This window comes from Salminus brasiliensis, chromosome 7 (genome assembly GCF_030463535.1).
Source record: "Salminus brasiliensis chromosome 7, fSalBra1.hap2, whole genome shotgun sequence".
Lineage (NCBI taxonomy): Eukaryota > Metazoa > Chordata > Actinopteri > Characiformes > Bryconidae > Salminus > Salminus brasiliensis.
In genome coordinates this window covers 36,204,118-36,225,451 of record NC_132884.1, presented here as the reverse complement: position 1 = coordinate 36,225,451, position 21,334 = coordinate 36,204,118, and the positions used below count along the sequence as shown (strand labels likewise).

General features: G+C 41.7%; 1 protein-coding gene across 1 annotated transcript in view; it reads left to right on the top strand.

The window, feature by feature from the left end:
* Window positions 1–21,334, top strand: part of necab3 (N-terminal EF-hand calcium binding protein 3) — a 62,368-nt gene that overhangs the window by 14,487 nt on the left and 26,547 nt on the right. Inside the window, exons 3-4 of the mRNA XM_072684802.1 lie at window positions 17,352–17,460; window positions 20,842–20,867. Coding sequence (XP_072540903.1) covers window positions 17,352–17,460; window positions 20,842–20,867 — 135 coding nt within the window. The remainder of the gene's footprint in view (window positions 1–17,351; window positions 17,461–20,841; window positions 20,868–21,334) is intronic.

Below are 21,334 nucleotides of genomic sequence, written 5' to 3'. Positions count from 1 at the left end.
TACAAACATTTGGACATATAATGTATATGCTGGAATTGACTCTAATACTAATCCAGGTCTCTCAAATAGAGGCTGGGCCCACTCCCCCCCTTATGGGTAGCTCTGCTTGTAGCTCCAGTTTGAAATTGAAGGAGCAAGAGTAAACATGTCTTGGCTCATGGTTGTCAGACTGTGGGGAGGGCCGTTTGGAGGGACACAGCACTGCAGAATTGAGCATTCTACCTCATTTAACGCACCTGCTCCATCTCCCTCCCCCCTCCAGCTAATTAGCAAAAAATCAGAGTGTGCAACATCAGAGTGGAAGAGAGAAATCTCTGCAAGGTCATGGTCCTCCCAAGAACCCCAGGAGTGTGACACCCCACTGTCCTGATCTTTGCTGATCAGCTACATTTGGGGCAAGGGAGAACTCGATTTTTCCCTGAGCTATCGCTTTAACATCTAGCTTCTGGAGCACTGCTAAAGTGAGTCCCTTTGTCATATTGGAGATTTTCTGTGTCGCCCTATGGTTTCTTCACTTACATAACTGAACCGTTCTGCCAGAAAGAAGGTCAGCTTCAGCCTCAGCCCAGCACCGCTGGCCAATCAAATGACAAACAGCGCGTCAAGCACGTCCGACAGCTCTCTGTGCATGTCATCCTCTGCTTCTGCTCAAGGGGCCAGAGCCAAAAATACTGGAGTGTTGAGAGCACAGGAGAGGGAGCGGGAGATCCAGAGGGATGCTGTGATCCCAGGGATCTTAGGGATTTACTGACAGCGATTTAAAGGAATACTCCAGTGTTTTTCAGCCTAATCTTTCTATCTGCTCCATCTGTACACTCGAAGGAATAGTGGGTTCTTTATCAGTACTGACAGTGGAACCTGCTGTGGTGCTATGTAGAACCATGTATTAACAAAAGGTTTCCATTGTAGAGAAGAGTCATTTAACCAGGCAAAGAATCATTTTAGCATTCAGATGATTCTTTGAGTCATCATGGTTGTGTATAGAACCATAGCTTTTATTCAAGAACCGTTGAAGACCCCTTTTTTTTACAGCATACCGTCGATTCAGATGTAGTCAGAGATTAATCTATACATGTGGTTTCTGCACCGATCAGCCATAACATTAATTATTAATCAAATGACATTAATTATCTGGTTTCAGTGGCACCTGTCAGGGATGGGCTCTAAACATTAGGCAGCAAGTAAACAGTCAGTTCTTGAAGGTAATGTATTAAAAGCAGGGAAAATGGGAAAGTGTAAGGATCTGAGCCACATTGACAAGAACCAATTTGTGCTGGCTAGCTGATGATGATCTCCTTAACATCAGACAGGTCTTGTGGGGTATTCCTGCTATGCAGTGGTCAGTACCCATCAAACATACTCCAAGAACTGGCAACAGACAAGGTCATGCTGGGCACCTAAGGCTCACTGATGCGATCCATGGCGGCTTCACCTCACAACTTACAGGACTTGACAACTTGAAGGATCTGATACTAATGTCTTGGTACTAGTTACCACAGGGCACCTTCAGAGGTCTTGTTGAGTCCATGCCTTCACAGAGCCTATGCAGTGGTTTTAATGTTATGGCTGATCAGTGTGTATCCGCGTTCAATTATGTGGGTGGAAATGCATCTGCTGAATGGTGGCAAGGAGGTGAGAAGGTAAGAGGATGTTTACAGTAGGAGAACCATAAAGGAAACCAGAACAACACTCTTGTGTTTCTTTTCATGAGATAGAATCAGATTGTATCTCCTGGCTGTTTAGTGAAGGGTGTTAATAGAATCTATTTATACCCTTACAAGTCCATCCAAATATGGATTTGGTGATGAAATACTTGTTAATGCAAAGTAGAAACAAGGAGGTTGACTCAAATGTCTTTCAGTGCCGTGAAAAAGTATTTGCTCAAACAAAAGGTTTCCATTGTAGAGCTGAAACTGACCTTAACATACCGCTAGTCGTACGGGGAACGTCTCAGGCGACTTCTAGGTTCCAAACAAAACAATTCTCAGCATACCCCACAATCCCAGGTGTAACTAATGAACCAAATCAACCTGAATCGACACAATGACCCAAACATGAACACAAACGGAGGTTTGTAATAAGGAAGTCCTTATTTGGGCCTATGGACCTATTTGGGCCTATGGGCGGAATAAGGTGCTGTGACTGTGACCAGAGAACCTCTGGCACACAACCTCTGGACGAGAGGTTTGGAATCTGGTCATGCTGCTAGCCTTCGTCAGCCGGGGCCTGAAGAGAGCCCAGGGTGGGCAGATCTGGGGCACTTTCTTCCCACATCACTCTAGTGCAGTGCTGGCCGGCACTGCTGTCTGCTGGCCGATGCATCAGAGCCGGGTATGTATGGGTTCCTCCGAGCGCGTTGGTTGCCCGGTGACGTTGGTGTTGGATGAGGTGTCATGCCAGAGCATTGCAGGTGATGGGGGTGAACATGTGTGGGGTATACATATTCACCCCCATCACATTATATATATATATATATATATATATATATATATGTATATATATCACTATATATCACTATTTTCTTAATGTATTTGTCTAGTGCGTTTGATGATTGTTCATGGGAACGGGCTGTCCACTGCAGATGCGGCAAATAAGGAATAGCTTTAGGGTCTCTTGAGTGTTCCTTTAAGAAGACGAGGTACAATCACATAGAATAATGGTGTGGCTGTCTCCCTACGGTTCTTTCCTTCTCCCTCTGTTCTTTTGTCTGCTTTCTCCCTCCCTTTGCCAATGTTCCCTCTGTCTGCTCGTGTCTGCCTCAGCTTGCTCGTGTTTTTTTCTTGTTTCTTTTTTTTCTCTCCTTTCCCTTCCTACCTCTCTCTCTCTCTCTCTCTCTCTCTCTCTCTCTTTCTCTGAGGCAGGCAGGCAGATTGTGAAGAGGCTTGCGAATGTCTGCTCAGATGGCGTCTGCTGACTTAATCTGACAGTGCTAATGGCCAAGTTTAGACAGACTCCTCAGTAAACTGCAGATTACTGAGGAAAAATAAGCCAAAAAGAGGAGGCCTGAGAGATGTGACGTGAAGACTGAGAGAGGAGAGGAGAGGGAAGGAGAGGCGAGGCGGTAGGGAAAGGAGATGGATGGATGTCACAAAGGCACAGCAGTGAGAGGCTGGAAACAGGCGGAGTGAGCAAAACCAAACCGTGGGCAGATGGGAGGGATGGAAAGACCAGATCTGATCTGATTTGAGATTCAAGTCTCCATTTCTTGAGTACATAAAAGCCACCGATCAATAGTTAATGCTTCTAGTTCGAGTTTTGAAGATTTCTTTTCTTTTTACTGCTTGAGTTTGTCTTTAAAGATTTTTTTTGCACGCACAGGAAGAGCTGGAAAATCATTTAATTGGGATGAAACGAAGGCTGTAATGGAGAACATTATTTAAAAATGGCAAATCAATGGCAAATCTAGTGCAGACAGGTAATTCTAATTACCCCAAATAACAAATGGTACTGTGATTTTTTCAGAAAAGTCTGGATGTGCTACAGAGAGCAAACCGTCCAGTCATAGGCCAGTATAGTTTCATTGATGACCATTACTGCAAAAAAATGACATATTTATAATTTAATATTTAAACAAATGTTGCTATAGTAGGAAAGAACTTTTCTTAGAGGACATTCAGGCAGTTCAACATGAAGGCCTTTCTTTACTGCACATGTTTTTGTCAGCCCCTCTGTATCGTGCCCTCCCCCGGGGCGCCGCCCACAGGCTCACATGAGGACTTTTGTTGTGTTTCCGTTCTGGTTTTGATTCGCGGTTCTTGTTCATTTGCGTTTATGTACGATTGCTTCAGTGTTTTTTTCATGTTCACATGTTTTGGTTCAGGTTTATCATGTCTTGTTTAGTTGATGTGTTTCACCTGAGACGGGGGAATACCTAAGGAGCTCGGCTACAGAGCTCCTTGCTGAGAATTAAATGGATAAATGGATGTAAAAGGGTTGGAACGTTGTTGTAGTCCGGAAGGTTCCCGTCTTTGACCATGTTTGGATTAGGCCAGCTTTTGCTCGATTACCCCGTCTGCGAGCAAGCCAGTCGGCGGTTCAAGTATTCAGTGAGGTTCGCTCGCTATCTGCTACGTTATAACCCACGACTCTCGTTCCAGCTAGGTGACCCTCTGCCACGTAGCAGTTCCAGGTTGGGTCGGCCTTGCCACTCTTGCCAAGTAGCTGGTTCCCCAGCTTAACCCCCGGGTCTCAGGTCTGTTTGGTTTCACCCTCTTGTTTGCCATGTTCTGATTATGTTGATCACTGTTCACGTTTAAGACAGTTTGTCTTGTTTTGTTTAATAAATTACTTGCATTGAGTCCATCTCTGCGAGTGTTCATCCCTCTGTGTCTGGCCTAACCCGCCATGACAGTTCTAAGCAAAAAGGGTTCTAGATAGTACTACAGAGTTTTTTGGAATAATAACCACAGTGCAACACTTTTTGGTGCTTTATAAAACCATCGACAAAGGATTGTCCACTCCATCAACCAGGCAAAGAATAAAGGATGGTGGGTCAAGCCGAGCCATACTTAAAGCTGGAAGGGCTCTTCGTACAGATCGGCTTTTGACCTTTGCCATCAAGTACGGAGAGGCTGGTCTGTTCTTGGCTTTGTAAGCAGCTGCAGGAAGCCAGTGAAGAGAGAATGCAGCAGAGGAGGAGCTGAACATGGCTGAACTTAGAAGCGTTGAAGACGACCCGTGCCGCTGCATTCTGGATAAGTTGCAGGGGCCTGATGGTGTGCATAGGGAGACCAGCCAAAAGAGAGTTGCAGTAGTCAAGTCTTGAAGTGACCAGAGACTGAACCCAGAGGACCTGGGTGGCCTCGCTAGAGAGGAAGGGTTGAATTCTCCAGGTTTGCAACATGAGTCGAGAACGATAACTGGTCATCCACAACTACATCAGAGCTTCATGCTTCTGGAGATGGAGTGACCAGTGAGTTCTTGAAGGACATGGCAAGATCATGGTGCAGTAGTCCAGTAGTTCCAGGGATGTACGGCAGCTCAGTCTAACTGTGTTTTTTTTTTTTATATAATAAACATAAGTCTAATCTTCATGGTATTTCACTGATTAGTAAATTGCACTGAATCATGTTGTTTGAGATGGCGAAATGAGGCCGCCATGCTGCTTTTTTAAATTGAGATGTTTCCACAGCATAATTGGCCCAGGACTGTACTCTGTTGGGGGTCATCCCTCCAGAAATCAAACCATTTTCCCACACAATGCAAATTTGTAATTAGAGTAATTAGAGCATACACATGTAGTAACCTGTGTCGCAGGTGTGTCGCGATCTTCTGCCCTGTCACTTTTTACAGTGTTTAATGATGAAAGGAAATTGTCTGCATTAACATATTGGGACCCGCTAGTTACTGTATATCTTGCACTGAAGGAATTGAGAAGCAGTAATGGTCTAAAGTGTTGGATTGGATCGCTTAAATACATTGAAAAACTCAATGACAGTCACACAGTACTGGTTCGGTGGCATATTGCAGCCTTCTGTCCAATCAGTGTTGTGCAAGATTACAATAGTGAATGGCAAACAGTGGTTTGAGGAGCCCTGCTCTAAACACAATGTGGAATTCTGCCTCTTGTTTTGACAATATGGTCACTGTGCCAGTCAGGCATTGGCAGGTGCTAAAAAGGCCTGACACCCTCCCATGCTTCTTCTGCAGCTCTCAGTACTGAGCGTTTGCAAGGCTGGGTGACACTGACAGAAACGAGCACACTGTACAGTACATTGACGAAGCGTAAGCAGCCCAATCCATTCTGGCCTTCCAGGCTCCTTAATGATTCACCCTCCTCTCTGAAATAGGTGAGCGCAATCAAAGGGCCGTAAATTGTTAAGGAACAGAGTGACCAGAAGTGAAGCCTTGACATCGCTCGGGAACACTGTACAGCTGCCTTGGGGTTACGCTGACAATATAACAGAATTGCACATCGGGCTCAGACAGAGCGGCAGAGTAGAGCCAGTCCTTGGGGAATTAAATGTACTCTCAGGGTCTCTATCAAGCACTATCTCCACGACAGCAGAGTGCAGATGGGAGCTCTTACACGAGCGCTGGAACTTTCAGTTGGTAGCCGACCTCCACTGTGGAGACCTCTTAGGGCTGACCTTGCAGTAATAATGCATGAGACAGCATTCTCGCAGGTGAACATTTCACTGTTTGTGTACTGACCTTCGCCCCATTTTCTGCATCTTCTGCACCAGAGCAAGATTTTGACCTAGAACTGTCAAAGGGATGAAGATAGAACTTAAAGCCATAATTAAGCTGAGAAATCTATGTTGGAAAGGGGCAATTCTGGCTGTTTTGTAGCCAATTGTGAATTTCCTGAAAGAACCTCAGAATGGTTGCTCAGCTTAAGTAGTTCCTGCTACTAGGCATTTACTCGGCTGGTGCTATGATGTTGCTAAATGGTTGCTAGGTGGTTACTATAGTGTTGCTAGGTGGCTGTCGCTATGGTGTTTTCATGCGGTTGCTATGGTGTTGTTAGGTTGTTGCTGTGGTATCCCAGGTGGTTGCTATCATCTTGATGGGTAGCGGCTATGGTATTCCAGGTGGTTACTACAGTGTTGTTAGATACATGCTTTGGTGTTGTTAGGTTGTTGTAGTGAGTGTATAGTAAGTGTGTAGTAGTGTACACTGTAGTAAGTGTGTAGTATTGTACACTGTAGTGAGTGTGTAGTAGTGTACACTGTAGTGAGTGTGTAGTAGTGTGCACTGGAGTGAGTGTGTAGTAGTGTGCACTGGAGTGAGTGTGTAGTATTGTGCACTGGAGTGAGTGTGTAGTAGTGTACACTATAGTGAGTGTGTAGTAGTGTGCACTGGAGTGAGTGTGTAGTATTGTGCACTGGAGTGAGTGTGTAGTAGTGTACACTGTAGTGAGTGTAGTAGTGTGCACTGGAGTGAGTGTGTAGTATTGTGCACTGGAGTGAGTGTGTAGTAGTGTACACTGTAGTGAGTGTGTAGTAGTGTGCACTGTAGTGAGTGTGTAGTAGTGTGCACTGTAGTGAGTGTGTAGTAGTGTACACTGTAGTGAGTGTGTAGTGAGTGTGTAGTAGTGTGCACTGTAGTGAGTGTGTAGTAGTGTACACTGTAGTGAGTGTGGAGTAGTGTGCACTATAGTGAGTGTGTAGTAGTGTACACTGTAGTGAGTGTGTAGTAGTGTGCACTGTAGTGAGTGTGTAGTAGTGTGCACTGTAGTGAGTGTGTAGTGAGTGTGTAGTAGTGTGCACTGTAGTGAGTGTGTAGTAGTGTACACTGTAGTGAGTGTGGAGTAGTGTGCACTATAGTGAGTGTGTAGTAGTGTACACTGTAGTGAGTGTGTAGTAGTGTGCACTATAGTGAGTGTGTAGTAGTGTACACTGTAGTGAGTGTGTAGTAGTGTGCACTGTAGTGAGTGTGTAGTAGTGTACACTGTAGTGAGTGTGTAGTAGTGTGCACTGTAGTGAGTGTGTAGTAGTGTGCACTGTAGTGAGTGTGTAGTGAGTGTGTAGTAGTGTACACTGTAGTGAGTGTGTAGTACCATGCAGTATCAGATAACAGACCTCCTCACTTAGTTAGTTAGTCCTTCAGCTACAGTCTTATAGTCTTATGCAAGGATTTCAGCACATAAAACAAGTATTTTCAGCCAATCCTAATGTACCATTAATTTGTCAATAGTTTGGACACCCTAAGGGTTGATTCAGAATTTGATTTAGCTGACAGCCCCCAATTACAATTGGTCACAAGGTCTCAGACCTTGATTAGCAAATCAGACCTGAGGCATGTCACCAGTTGTAATTAGAAACTCCATCATCTAATGATATAATCACCATATAATTCCCAAGCTTTGTCAATTCACTGACTTTTCAATCCTTGATCTAACAGCCATTAAACATGGGCTCCTCTAAATCTTCTTCTAGATCTTCTAAAGATCTGAAAATAAAAGTAATCAATGCTTACAAAACGCCGGAAGATTCTTGTTTCTCCAGTATGGACTGTTATGACAAAGTGGGAGTTCAGGGAAACTGTGGAGGTCATGATGAGATCAGGAATACCAATAAAACTCTTGGAGAGAACTTCTCATAAGCCAGACCTCCATATCACTGCCCAGAACCTACAAGAACCTACCTACATTTAGTTGTGTCAGGGGGGTAGTACACTATTTTACTGTGCAGTGGAACATATAGATAATATGATCACCTTCACAGCAAACCATGTCAAAAATGCATTTGGAGAAAAAAAGGAATTTTATTTCATGAAAAGAACACCTTGCCAACTGTGAAGCATGAGGTGGAGCTATCATGCTTTGGGATTGTGTTGCTGCCAGTGGCTTTTGCAGTGGTTTACAAGTGGAGGGAAGAATGGATTCTACAGAATACCAGCAAATCCTGGATGCAAATGTCAAACTGTCTATTAAAAGGCTGAAATTGAAAAGAAGACAGCTTCTACATCAGGATAATGATCTACAACACACCTCAAAATCCACCATGGACTGCCTGAAGAGACTCAAACCGAAGCTTTTGGAATGGTCCTCACAGAACCTCTGACCTAAACATCATAGAAGATTTGTGGATAGACCTTTAAAAAAGCTGTGCAGTGTCATGGCGTGTACGGCCAGACCAAAAGGGATGAACACTCGCAGAGATGGAGATCAAAGAAGAGAACCAGCCGCTAGACCAAACAGCAAGGCTGACCTAACCTGAATATTGAGCTGCCGTGAATGCGGGTCGCCTTGCTTGAACGTGGATCGCCTGGAAACCTGGACAGGAAGTGAGTTGCCTCGCTTGCCACGAGAGTTGAAGGGAGACCTACTCCTGAACGTAAGTCGAGAACCAGAGCTGACCTGAACATGCCGGTAACACGTGAGGAAACTCGGGGCATCCTAGAGATTCCAAATCAGTCAATTCTTGGGAGTGAATCAAGGGGTTGAAGCTCCCTAAGTACTCCCAGTCCCAGGTGCAACACATGAACAAAACCAATGAACACGGAATCGACACAAAGGAACATGAATCAACAGAAACAAACCGGAAGTCCTTATTTGGGACTGTGGGCGGCAGCTCGGGATCGCTCCGGGGGAGAGCGCGATGACATGCAGCAAGACGACCGAAATAAGACTTTTAGCTGCTACAAAAAGAGTTCTGCCAATGGGTGTTATTAGGTCCTGACTCTGTAAGGTGGCGAAGCTTTTGCACAGGCCACAGGATTGATTTTTTTGGGGGATTCATTGTGTTTAAACACAAAAATATCGTGTTTCATGCTTGATTACCTACAGAGGCCAAGGTAGAGCTCTACACTATACATTAGTCTCACAGCACTACTTCAAAGCTAAAGAAGAAAGCGCCAGATACGCCACGGATTATTAACCACCTTCGGGATAAGAAAGAAATTATGTAAATTAGATATTTCGCTGAAGTATCCTATTCAAAAAACAGCCCCCCTACCCCACTATGGCTAAGACCACACACTGTTCAGAAAACTTCCAGATACTATTTATCAGTGGCCTCTTCAAATTCGAGTTTAATAAATGCCTCAGTGATAATACACACGCCCCAGGCGAGTAAAGAGCTTGGAAAGTTCTGTTATTTGGTATTCCAGATAAGCGGATTTAGGACTAAGACATGTCAGAGATGTTCCGTCATCCTTTTCTCCCCTTAAATGTAAATTGGCTGTTTTTTTACGCCGGCTAATCTCTTTAAAGATAGAGGCAGATGGAGTCTGGAATTTTTTATAGAACTCTGTGAGTCTGAAAGGAGGCCGATTAAAGATTAAAGATTCTGATCAGTGGTGTGTTCTGCAGCGAAGCCGCTTGGGACCAGATGGCTGCCAAATTTGCCCTTGAAACAGCTGAAGAGAGGCAGGGTTTGGATGTTGTCCTGACATGCTACAATATGTCCCTTGTCAGCCTTCTGGGTAATTATGTCTCTGATCATTTGGGCTGTGTTTTATTCTCCCGGACAGTCACACTTCAGAGGTACACTTTTGTGTAAAGGTGCCTCAAGTGGTTCTTTGGGTGAGGCCATAAAGAAGCACGTTTGTAATAGAAATCTGTGAGTGTGAAGAACCACACTTAGATTCTGTACATCAAGTGAAGATTCTGTAGACCTTCAGAAGTTTATTCACACTGCTCCATACACTATATGTCCAAATGTCTGTGGACAGCCCTTCTTTTGATACATTCAGGTACTTTAAGTTACACCCAGAGGGGTATAAAGGCTCCCAGCATTGAGCTGTGGAGCAGTGGAACTGTGTTCTCTGGACTGATGCTTTTACATTTACATTTAAGGCATTTAGCAGACGCTCTTATCCAGAGTGATAAGAAAGTAAAAGTGCTTTACTATTTACCCAAGAATAACCTCAGCTAGTTTGAATAGATTAATAATTCAAAGATACCTCTAAGCTTAGACACTACTAAACACAAGTCAATATGGAGATCATAATACTCTACTATTTGCCCAAGTATTCTTGGAAGAGGAGGGTCTTCAGTCTGCATTTGAAGACAAGGTAAAGGTGCACGTATTTGTCACTGTACACTGTACAGTGAAATGTGTCCTCTGCATTTAACCCATCTGTGGTAGTGAACACACACACACACACACACACACACACACACACACACACACACACACACATACAAGTGAACTAGGGGCAGTGAGTACACACACACCGAGAGCGGTGGGCAGCCAACTCCAGTGCCCTGGGAGGGTGAGGTGCCTTGCTCAAGGGCCCAACAGTGGCAGCTTGCCCAGCCCGGAAATCAAACCCACAACCCTGTTATCGATAGCCCGGCACTCTAACCGCTGAGCCACCACTGCCCCTACCGCGAGTGACTCTGCCGTTCGGACACCCAGGGGAAGTTCATTCCACCACTTTGGTGCCAGGACAGACTTGACAGCCTGGACGAATGATGGTTGGTGCTCCATCCAGTGCATTTGGGATGAGTTGACGGATAAGTCACTAATGCGCTTGTCTTATGAAATCCTCACAGCAATGCAAGCAATCCAAAATCTGTTGGAAGGCCTTTGTTAGACAGTAGAGAGAGTTACTCCAACAAAGGCAGCATAGACTCTTTTGTATAACCTTGATTTCAGGACAAACAGGGAATAAATAGGTGTCCCAGTACTTTTGTCTATATAGTACATGTCAGTCCAATAGTGCTTTGAAACAACCAAAGGTTTGTAAATTGTTTTCATTAATTTCACAGACCTAATTTACTTCCATTGCTACAGACCAGTCAATTTACATTACTTTCAGTTTTTAAGTTATTTTGTCCCTCGAAAGTCCTGTCAGTTCACTGCTTACCTTTATACCATTTGAGGTCACTGATCAGATCAGTATCAGTATCACATCTTTAAGAGACTCAGATTAAATATCCCTGCTCTGTCTTGGTGATGACTCAAGTTAGATGTGTTGAGGAGGAGGATCATTAATTGGGTTCTCAACATTAGAGCTTCTGACTTAATATAGAAAATGAATTGACAAAAGCCGTTAGTGGCTGGAACTCTCTGATTACTTTCTCTTGTACAATTACGGAAAGGCATTTCCTAATAGTGAGTCAATTATATTTAATTAGGAAATAAAAGAATAAATTATTGCAATATTATTTACCTTTAGGAAGCTTATAAAGATACAAATAATAATAATAATAAAAAACACAATTTCTATAACACCTTTCAGGCATTGAGGATGCAGTTTAAAGTAGTTTACAGTACAGAGCTTCATAAATAAAACAATTGAAAACAAAATACAGAAAAATTAAATAATAAATAAAATAAAAATAACACAAATAAAACAAAAAGATAAAAAATAAATCCAACAAATAATTGAAAATTGATTACAATGAATCAACAGCAATAGACAAGACAGACCACCAAATAAGGCCAATAAGAACAGGGGAAATCATATAAATAATAATAATATACTTATTAAAATAAAAGTAAAATAAAATATGAACTTTTAAATTCTACTTAAAATTCTATTAAAAATGCTAGAAATAAATTCTACCCCATTTCTCCATTTTAAGGAGCATCGTTCTTACACTGAAATCCATTCTTTATTCAGGCACGATTTTTTTTCTACAACACATTTTTAGAGCAGGGTCACACAGGCAGACTTTACTGAGATAAATCAGATTGCCTCTAGTCTGATTCGTCTTGCTGACTCAATCTCCGTCTCCCTCAGCAGTCTATCTCTCGGCAGTCTCGGCCTGATTTATGGCCGAAACTTTTCTTGCCGCAAATAAGGCAGTGAACAGGGGCAGGTTGCCGAGCCACTTCATATTTCACCACCACTGAGGTAGCTCAGGATCTGGCCCCAGAAGCACTTCTTCCCTTGACGCCTGAGCTGCAATTGATTGTTGCCTTAGAGGAATCCTTCCTCTAGGTCTCCTGATGCCAAGGTTGTGACTCTGCGTTTAAAATCCATTTCATGAAGGGCAACAAATGGAATCAGGCTCAAGTCTTTCACGTTAGCTCTCAAAAGCTGGAAATCATGATTGAAGAGCCAAATGAAGCTCTTGGGGCAACCAAGGGACATCTTCTAGAGAGCCGGAAAGTACCCAGAGGAGAAAAATACTCAATGATGCTCAGAGCTGCTGTGATTTAGGTCATGTGTCAGAACTAATCTGCTCACGGAGGATTCAGACTGGGGATTTGATACCCGAGTTTCTCCCCCGGCTATGCTCTGTTAGGCTCCTTGGCTGCATGATTGATGGCGGAAGTTCTGACTTCTGCACAATCGGAGATCCCAGGGCACAGAATCCCGATGTTACTTTATGTATCAGAAGTGATCTATGATACCCATCATATGAGTGACGAGTGCTCATGTGACTGGCTGGCGTTTTGGATCATTGTATCTTGTCCTTATTTAGATGGTAGATTAGACATCACACACTGAGAATCAAAGAACTGGCTTGGAAAAACTGTCAGAATCTGATGAATTTGTCTTTAGAAACTATTTACATGTCATATCATGTCATGCACTCTTAAAAATAAAGGTGCTCAACGGGTTCTTTGAGTGATGCCATAGAAGAACTAATTTTGGTTCCAATTAGAACCTTTATTGTAAGAGATGTATACAAAAGTAGTTCCCCAGCCAACATGCTCCAGTGGGGCTCACATGGGTGAAGTATGGGCTAGGTGGCATCCAGGCAGGCCTGGGCTCTGAGTGTTTTTGTACATACGCCTCCCAAATGAGTCCCAGCATTATAGCCCACCTTAATCTCACATGGGTCCAATCCAGGCCCCATATGCAGTGTACAACATAGATGGGGCCCATGTTTAACCCCTCCTGGCCTAATCACTGACCCTGTCGGGCATCCATATGTAGGGCCAGCGTGGAACCCAAGGATAAAACATTCTGCAGGTCCCACATGAACATGTTAGCTTGGCTTTCTATGGCAGAGGTCAGTAATAGGCAGACAACAGACCTGACCTGGATCTATAATCAATAAATTATAGAGAATTATTTCATTTTGATGGAGTGTTCATTTTAACCAGTGTTATGGAAAATTATATTATAACCACATTATAATTTTATGTTAATTCATAATAGACTCATTTAAAATCCACTCATTCATTGTAATCATGCTTAGCCTGGTGATAGTGTGTGCTAACTATAATCATGTGTTGGCCTTGCAACTGCCTGTACGGCATATGTTAAATCGCTCTTCTCTTTCCATGAAACACTATTGTTTTTCCTAGCATAGATTACAGCTGCATTGGGAGTGCACCTGACGTACTTACAGCCTATCTTAACCTGCTAGTAACCTCTCGACCCGGACAATGTGTCCTCTCAGGCGCCAGCACTCTGATCTATGGGTCACAGCAACCTGAACAATGTATCTCTTCAGACGTCGGTGTGGCACGCACACCCTCTCCTCCTCCCTTTTCTCAACTCCCTAATCTATACTATAAATATGTATGTTAAATGCTTTTACCTCAGTCTGTATCGTGGTCACGAGCTGCATGCAGACTCAATAAAACTTTGCTACTCAATGCATATTCTTGTCTGCCTTATCGATTCTTGACAGAATTCCACGACACCAGCGTAGCTGGTCTGGCTTTTACGGTACAGGTTTAGCGGCCCAGAACACTCACAGACCAATCGCTTGCATTGTAGATATCACACATGGCACTACTCAGCAAATCTCATCAGTGCATGTAACTGCTAAGCCACTTTAATGTACAGGATATGGCACTGAATTATAATGCATAATGCATCATGATGTTCCGGACTTTGGCTTGGGGAAATTACCCCTAACTGGATCTTACTGCTTTTTAATTAAATACCCCTGCTCTATGGGATTGCTCAAAGAACCTTAGGTACCACATTTTTATAAGAGTATGGAAAAGGTACTGGTCTGGCTAAATTTGAGTTCCCCAAGATATAAACAATGTGAATGTACATTTAAAGGTACAGCATGGTCTTTAAGACCCAATTCTGTACCTTAAATGACCTTGAAAGGTACATTACATTATATTCCCAGAACAGGGCATGTTTGCACCGTTACATAACTGAGGTATTTTAAGTACAACTGTAAAATAGAACGCCTGGGGCTAATAACATAATTTCAACAGTATATGAAATAGTAATCCACCTAAAGTAAAGGTACTAAAGATATACCATTTAGGGATCTTCTCCAGTGACTGGGAATGGATAATATATAGGTTCAGCATCGTCATTGCAATGCTGTCATGCACAATAGTTAATTCACAGGATGTGCAATGTTACATAGGGCAAATTTAATACATGTTACATTTAGGGCTGGGCGTTATGGTAAAAATACTATATCACGATATATTTTATCACAATATATTTTTCACTATATAATTTTTTTTATATATATAAATATATTTATATAATATAATATATTTAAATATATATATATATTATATAATATATAGAATATAAAAATATATTTATAATAAATATAAATAATAAATACATAATATAAATATAAAATAATAAATACAATATTTATCACTTAGAAGAAATACATCAGTAGCGACAGATTCTTAAAAACTACTATTCAGATTCTCTCCTGTCCTGAATACAGTGATTTATATTGAACATCTGCTGCATTTCATTTAATTAAACCAGTCTAATTACACTGTTTGTAATGAAACCTGCAGACGATCTGATCTGTGTTTATTAAGTACTAACAGAATCTGTGATATGCTTAAAAAGGCATATTGTGTATCATGATAACAAAATTGATCACAATACGATAAAATACCATTTTATTGCCCAGCTCTAGTTATAGAGGGTATAGACATATCTACCAAAAACAGATTAAATCTGCCCAGTATTATTTATTTTACTCAAATCTTGGAGACATTATTAATTTCATGATCTTTCATTCATTCGTTCATTGACTTTTGGTGAAATCTGGTGAAAATTCCTGTATTTATTTAAAATTGCAATATACACTGCAGAACTAAAATTATTGCATTGTTTTTTTTGTTTTTTACAATATCGTGCAGCCAAACTAGTGACAGCATTTTTTTCCTTATGATGTATGAAATATAATATTAAAACTACAACTGGTATTTGACTAGCATTTGGGTTTGGGTAGGGTCAGTGTTCATTACTTTTTGAATAGCCTTGCTCAAAACACTTACACAAAGTCTTAAATAAGAGCCATATTTCAGCATTTCTTCTTATTTCTCCTTGTAAAACATCTTTTTCAAATCAATATGTTTACCATTGCTCTAATATTCCATTTGCAGAAAGTGTAGATACAAGAAAACCCATCCTGTGCCCCACAGCGATTATTCAGCAAGGTCAAGCCCAGAACACAGTATGTAGTTTCAGTATACAGGTTAAGGCAGATAAGAGAATCTTATAAATTCAGTCTGCAGATGTTCCTGAATGTGGCAAATGAATCTCACATATTCTGCTAGAATATTTACTTGAGAATACAGAAAACCTCCCTCATATTTCACAATCTGCTGTTTTTTCTTTATATTACACAGTATTTTCTCAGGAGAATGTAGGAGGATGCTTATTTTTAATCCACATAGCTAAGGGATTCAAATAATTCCCACACAATAGTAATACATTCTCTGGCAGCAAAGAGTGCTGTGTTAATAAGTTGTGTCTTAATTGTTGTAACACTGATTCATCATCTAATAAGTATAGGTACCAGGAGAATATCAGCACCGGTGGTCTGTGTTTTAACCTCTCCATTGACCTTCCATTGTTTAGGAGATTGCCGATACCTTTCAGGCCAGTAAATTATATTAAACTGATTCATTTTCTTAAAAAAACTAAAATCCTAAATACGCAAAATGTCCAAATGTCTATGGACACCCCTTCTAATGAATGCATTCAGCTACTTTAGGTTGCACCCATTGCTGACACACACACACACACACACAGCTTGTCTACTAAGAAGTATTGCCAATAGAAAAAGGTTCTCTGAGGCAGATAAACTTAATGCAATCAAATCCTCACAGCAGTGCTCCAAAATGTAGTAGTAGAGAGCCTTCCCTGGACAGAAAAGACAGTTACTGCAACAAAAGCAGGATAAACTCTTAATACCTTTATTTCTAGACGTAACAATGTATGAGCATATGTCCATGTGTCCCAATACTTTTGTCCATATAGTGTGTTTCTGATATAATTTTTTATTATTTATAATTTTTTTATTATTATTTGCAGCAGTAAAAAAAGAAAACGGTGGTACACTGATCACCACTACTGTGACTTTATGAATACTGCATGAACTATACTGAAAAGTTTGCGGACACCTCCTCGTCCAGTCTTTCTTCCAAAATCAAGGGTATGAAGAAAACAAATATTTAAGTATTAATGTCTCTAATCTTCTGAGAAGGTTCTCAACTAGATGTTGGAACATTACTGTAAAGATTTGACTGCATTCATACACATCAGTGTATCAGAGTATCAGTGAGGTCAGGTGCTTGATGCTGGATGATTAGTTCGGACCACAAACATCACTGCAATAATCTTAAAGGCATCGAATGGAGCTCCATCGTTCCAGAGAACACAGCTTCACATGACATTGGGCACGGTGTCCGTAGGCTCATGTTCAGCAGCTCCAAAGGTTCCCTTTCTAATGCCAGTGCTTTCCTCTGGAGCTTATGCAAGCTTTGCCTGCAGCTTAACACCAGTGTCAGCAGTGGGTTTCTCTTAATGCAGCAATGTTGACTAATTAGAAAGGGTGTCTATCAATGTTTGGTTCTGCAGCAGTTTCACATAGAAGTTTAAGGAGTGTGTCAGCACTGAGGGCTCTTTGAGTGAGGCACGATACAGGGATGCTTTTGGAACATAAACCCACAGAAACATCAAGTGGACCCCCAGATTCGGCAGCTTTTAAATGTGTCGGCTATATCAAACTAAATCCAGCTCTTTCCTCCTGTCTTTTGTTGCAGATGATGGAAAGCTCTCCTTTGAGGAGTTCAAAGCATACTTTGCTGATGGGATTCTCACAACCGATGAGCTCCAGGAGCTGTTCTACTCCATTGACGGCCGACAGGCAAAGTATGTACCCTCCCGCTTCGATTTTACATCTCAGGGCTGTCTATGAGGGCTTCGGTGCATGTGCTTTTTTTGGAGGCACCTGCCTGGTTCCCCTTAATTGCTGTTCACAGCTTGACATGCAGCACAGCTTGCCTTTAGAAGCATTTGCAATAAATAAATAAATAAGTAAATAAATAAGCAGTTGAAAGCGAACATGGAAAAAGATCAAGGCAGCGGCGGAGACGAGATGTGTGATTCAAGGAAGAGAAATTTCTTTAGCTGGAGGCCTCAGTGTCGACAGAATAAAGGAGCGACTCCGATTTAAGCTGCACAAAAGCGCTGCTCTGCAGGACGGTATCTGGGCACGGGATTGATTTGGATTTCGAAATTCTCCCTCCGCGTCTCAAAACACTTCACAGGCTCTTTCTAAAAGGGAGCACAATCTGCAATCAGGGAGACTGATCTCTTAGTAATTACAATATTCAAAAGCCTGCAGTAAATTAGACTTTCATAGTCCTGGAATAAAGACCTGTTCCATGCACAGCATGATTCTCGTTCTTGCCACAACAGCAGCCCAACTCCCCCATACTCATTAAAACATTAATCCAGCTAGTTGATGTGCAGAGGCAGGTGCATTATTCTGGCTAGTTAATGTTCCTCCCATGCAACAGACTTTAGGGCCAGAGCGACTCTGTGGCCCTCTCCTGATTTCCTGAAATAGAAAGGTTTGATTACCTAGCACTCCCTTTACCTTATGACTTGACCAGTATGAGTAAATATTAACCAATACTCATTTCACAGGGCTTATTATTCCAGAAATACTAGTCCTGTAGTGCATGCAGAAGTTGCAGTTATTAATTATGGTGGTTAAATGGTTAAAGGTCCTGTATACGATTCTGGGGAATGATTGCTGATAATTGAACTCAAGCAAAAAGCAAAACAAACACACCCCTTCCTTCAGTGCACCTCAAAGGCTCCGCCCACTTAAATTCTTGCATGACGCAATCGCAAACATTCAGAAACGTAGTGGTTGGTGTGGTGCAACAGATAACACCACTACCTGCCACTGAGTTACAACAACACCATGTGGGAGACTGGGGTTCGATTCCTGGTCTGGGTGACTGTGCTGCGCTACACCAATAAGAGTCCTTGGGCAAGACTCCTAACACTACATTGGCCCACCTCTGTAATACGAGTTACCTTGTAAGTCGCTCTGGATAAGAGCGTCAGCTAAATGCCATAAATAAATGCATAAATGAAACAGGACAAAACAACACTGTTACCCACCTAACAAGCCACAAGAAAGTAACATCCTCATCCCTTTTCATGCCTTCTTGCCTTCATAACATTCTGAGGTCTTTCCACCATCCATCAAGGCATTTCACCAATGTTTACATGTACCTGCGCTCCTAGCTCCTCCCCTTCCCCCGTCCTGTGCATGAGCAGAAACACTTCCTGATGCTGAATGGCTGGAATAGCTTTTGGCTCTTTTTTCAGCATGCAAACAGCCTGGAGAGCTAGCGAATTGTATACTGCACCTTTAAGTGAGTCAAGGAGCAACTGATCTCCAAAAGGCATAAAGATTCATATTCATATATATATATATATATGTGGTTTTGTACAATTTTAGAAGCACCGTGCAAAACCTAGGGAACCTTAAGAGATTTGAGCTTTTAGATAACATTTTGCCAAGATCTCAGACCGTAATTAGCTTGTTAGGGCTATGGCTTCTACACAGTCATTGTTAGGACGAATATGACTTCCTCGCCCCAAAATTCAATATCAAGTCCTGATGGATCTAAAATTGAATAAAAGTGTATAGAATCTATTGTAAAGAATACCTCTCTAACTGTTAAACATAAATATCAGACCCTACTGATACATGGTCTAGGCTGCATGCACAGTTGTGAAATTCGAACAGTCCTTGTTGCATAGAGTGGACGATACGACCCTATCACTGCATCCTTTCAGCTGTCATATATTATAAATAGAAAGTGCTTACAGTCATCCCACAGGAGCTGGCGGTCACTGACAAATCCCTGTCACCTTGGCCAAGCAAGGTCACACTGAGACACCGTTTAGCAGTATGAAAGTGTGACAGTGTGCCGGTTTGGACACAGCTTTGTGTGTGTTTGTGTGTGTGTGTGTGTGTGTGTGTGTGTGTGCTTTTCAATTACTCAAATCGTTAACCAGATCCATTTCTGCTTTTAATATAGCCCTCTGAGTCTCATGTCTATTAAAAGTCCATTAATGCCTCCAGACAAGTCTGGGCAATTATTTAGCCTAAACTCCAAGGCTCCAGATGTATTTTGCTTTCAGCTGTGGTTTGATGTGTCACACAAACGTTAGGGGGTGAGCACATTTTAGATCGCATCAGAGCGTTTGGTTGGTTTAAAATTTAAGTGCATTTGCATTATTCGCTTAGTGAACTGAGGCACATTTAGATGTACAATTAAATGAATGGAAGTCGATCAGAGCCCTAACCTAGAGGGTAGCTCACCATATCATCACTGTTCTACTGAAACCCTGTATGTCCATTTTTTTTTTATCCTCACAGACAGTGATGGTATGTTACTTTTTAGTTGTCAGCTCTTATGGTGGTATTATAATTCAGTGGTGGGTCCAGAGCAGCGGGGGTGGGGATGTAGTTTAGATGTGATATTTCGTTATTCCAATAGATAGAATAGAATAAGACTCCGGAGAGTCTTATTCTATTGGCAGTACTTCTCTACAGGAACTGGACAAGCTGTGTGTGTGTGTTCACATCTGTGTGCAACTGGAAGTAGCTGAATTTGTTGTATATGTGTGTGCATTGCATATGTGTGTGTGTATATATATATATATATATATATATATATATATATATATATATATATATATATATAGTATAATGTTAGTAAGCAGTGTTGAATGTTTGTGTAATTGCTGTTTCACATCTTGATCTTCAATGTTCTAATAATCAGGCATATTTGCAAATTAGAAAATAAAGATATCCCTAAACATGCTTTTGAATGTTAATAATTCATCATTTGTATTGAATTATTACACCAGTTCTTTTGGCCCAGTCATCGCTCCAGGCACCCAATCAGAATATTCCTCTGGGCCAGTGTCACACCGGCTCCCCCCAGATACACCACTATGTTTATCATGGAAGAAAGTTCATGTGGTACATTAGTATAAGATCATTATCTTGGTAGGTCAGCGTGTAATTTTGAAAATGCACCATTAATCTTGCTTCACCGAAACATGAATCTGTTCTGAGATCCTGCAAACACTGTCAGAAGCCGACACAATCTCCTCAGCAATAACGGCGCCTTTTCTAATAACCGAGTCCCCTCAAATTCAATTACCTTTTTTCTGCCCCCCCCCCCCCCCCCCCCCTTTTTTTTTTTTCCTTCCTAGCAACCTCGATACAGACAAGCTGTCAGGTAGGTGTGGGTGATTCCCTTCTGTTTACATTCTGAACCTTTTATTATTATTCCTGTATTAGAGTCGTGCTTCTTTCCATTATGTTTTAGAATTCACATATTTAAGTGTTAGCAAACATTGTGAAGAAGCTAATGCTAATGACTGGAGTCAAATGATCACATTTCTGATGTTAAGGAAAATATGAGATGGAATATTAAAAAAGGAAGCCTCACCGGTTATCTGAGACTACACATGCTTCACAGATTATTGGGGCATGAGTCAATATTGCCACCAAGCCGGAGAGCAATAGTCTCATTTATTTAAGTGCAGACTTCAGTCAATCTCCTAATCTTGGCCACAAATCACCTTCAGAAATGTGCTTGTGTGTGTTCCAGACAGAGAGAGAGATAGAGTGATAGACATACACAGATAGAGATATGGAAAGGGTTTTTTTCTTGGTTAAAAAATAGCCCTTAAAGCTTCTTCC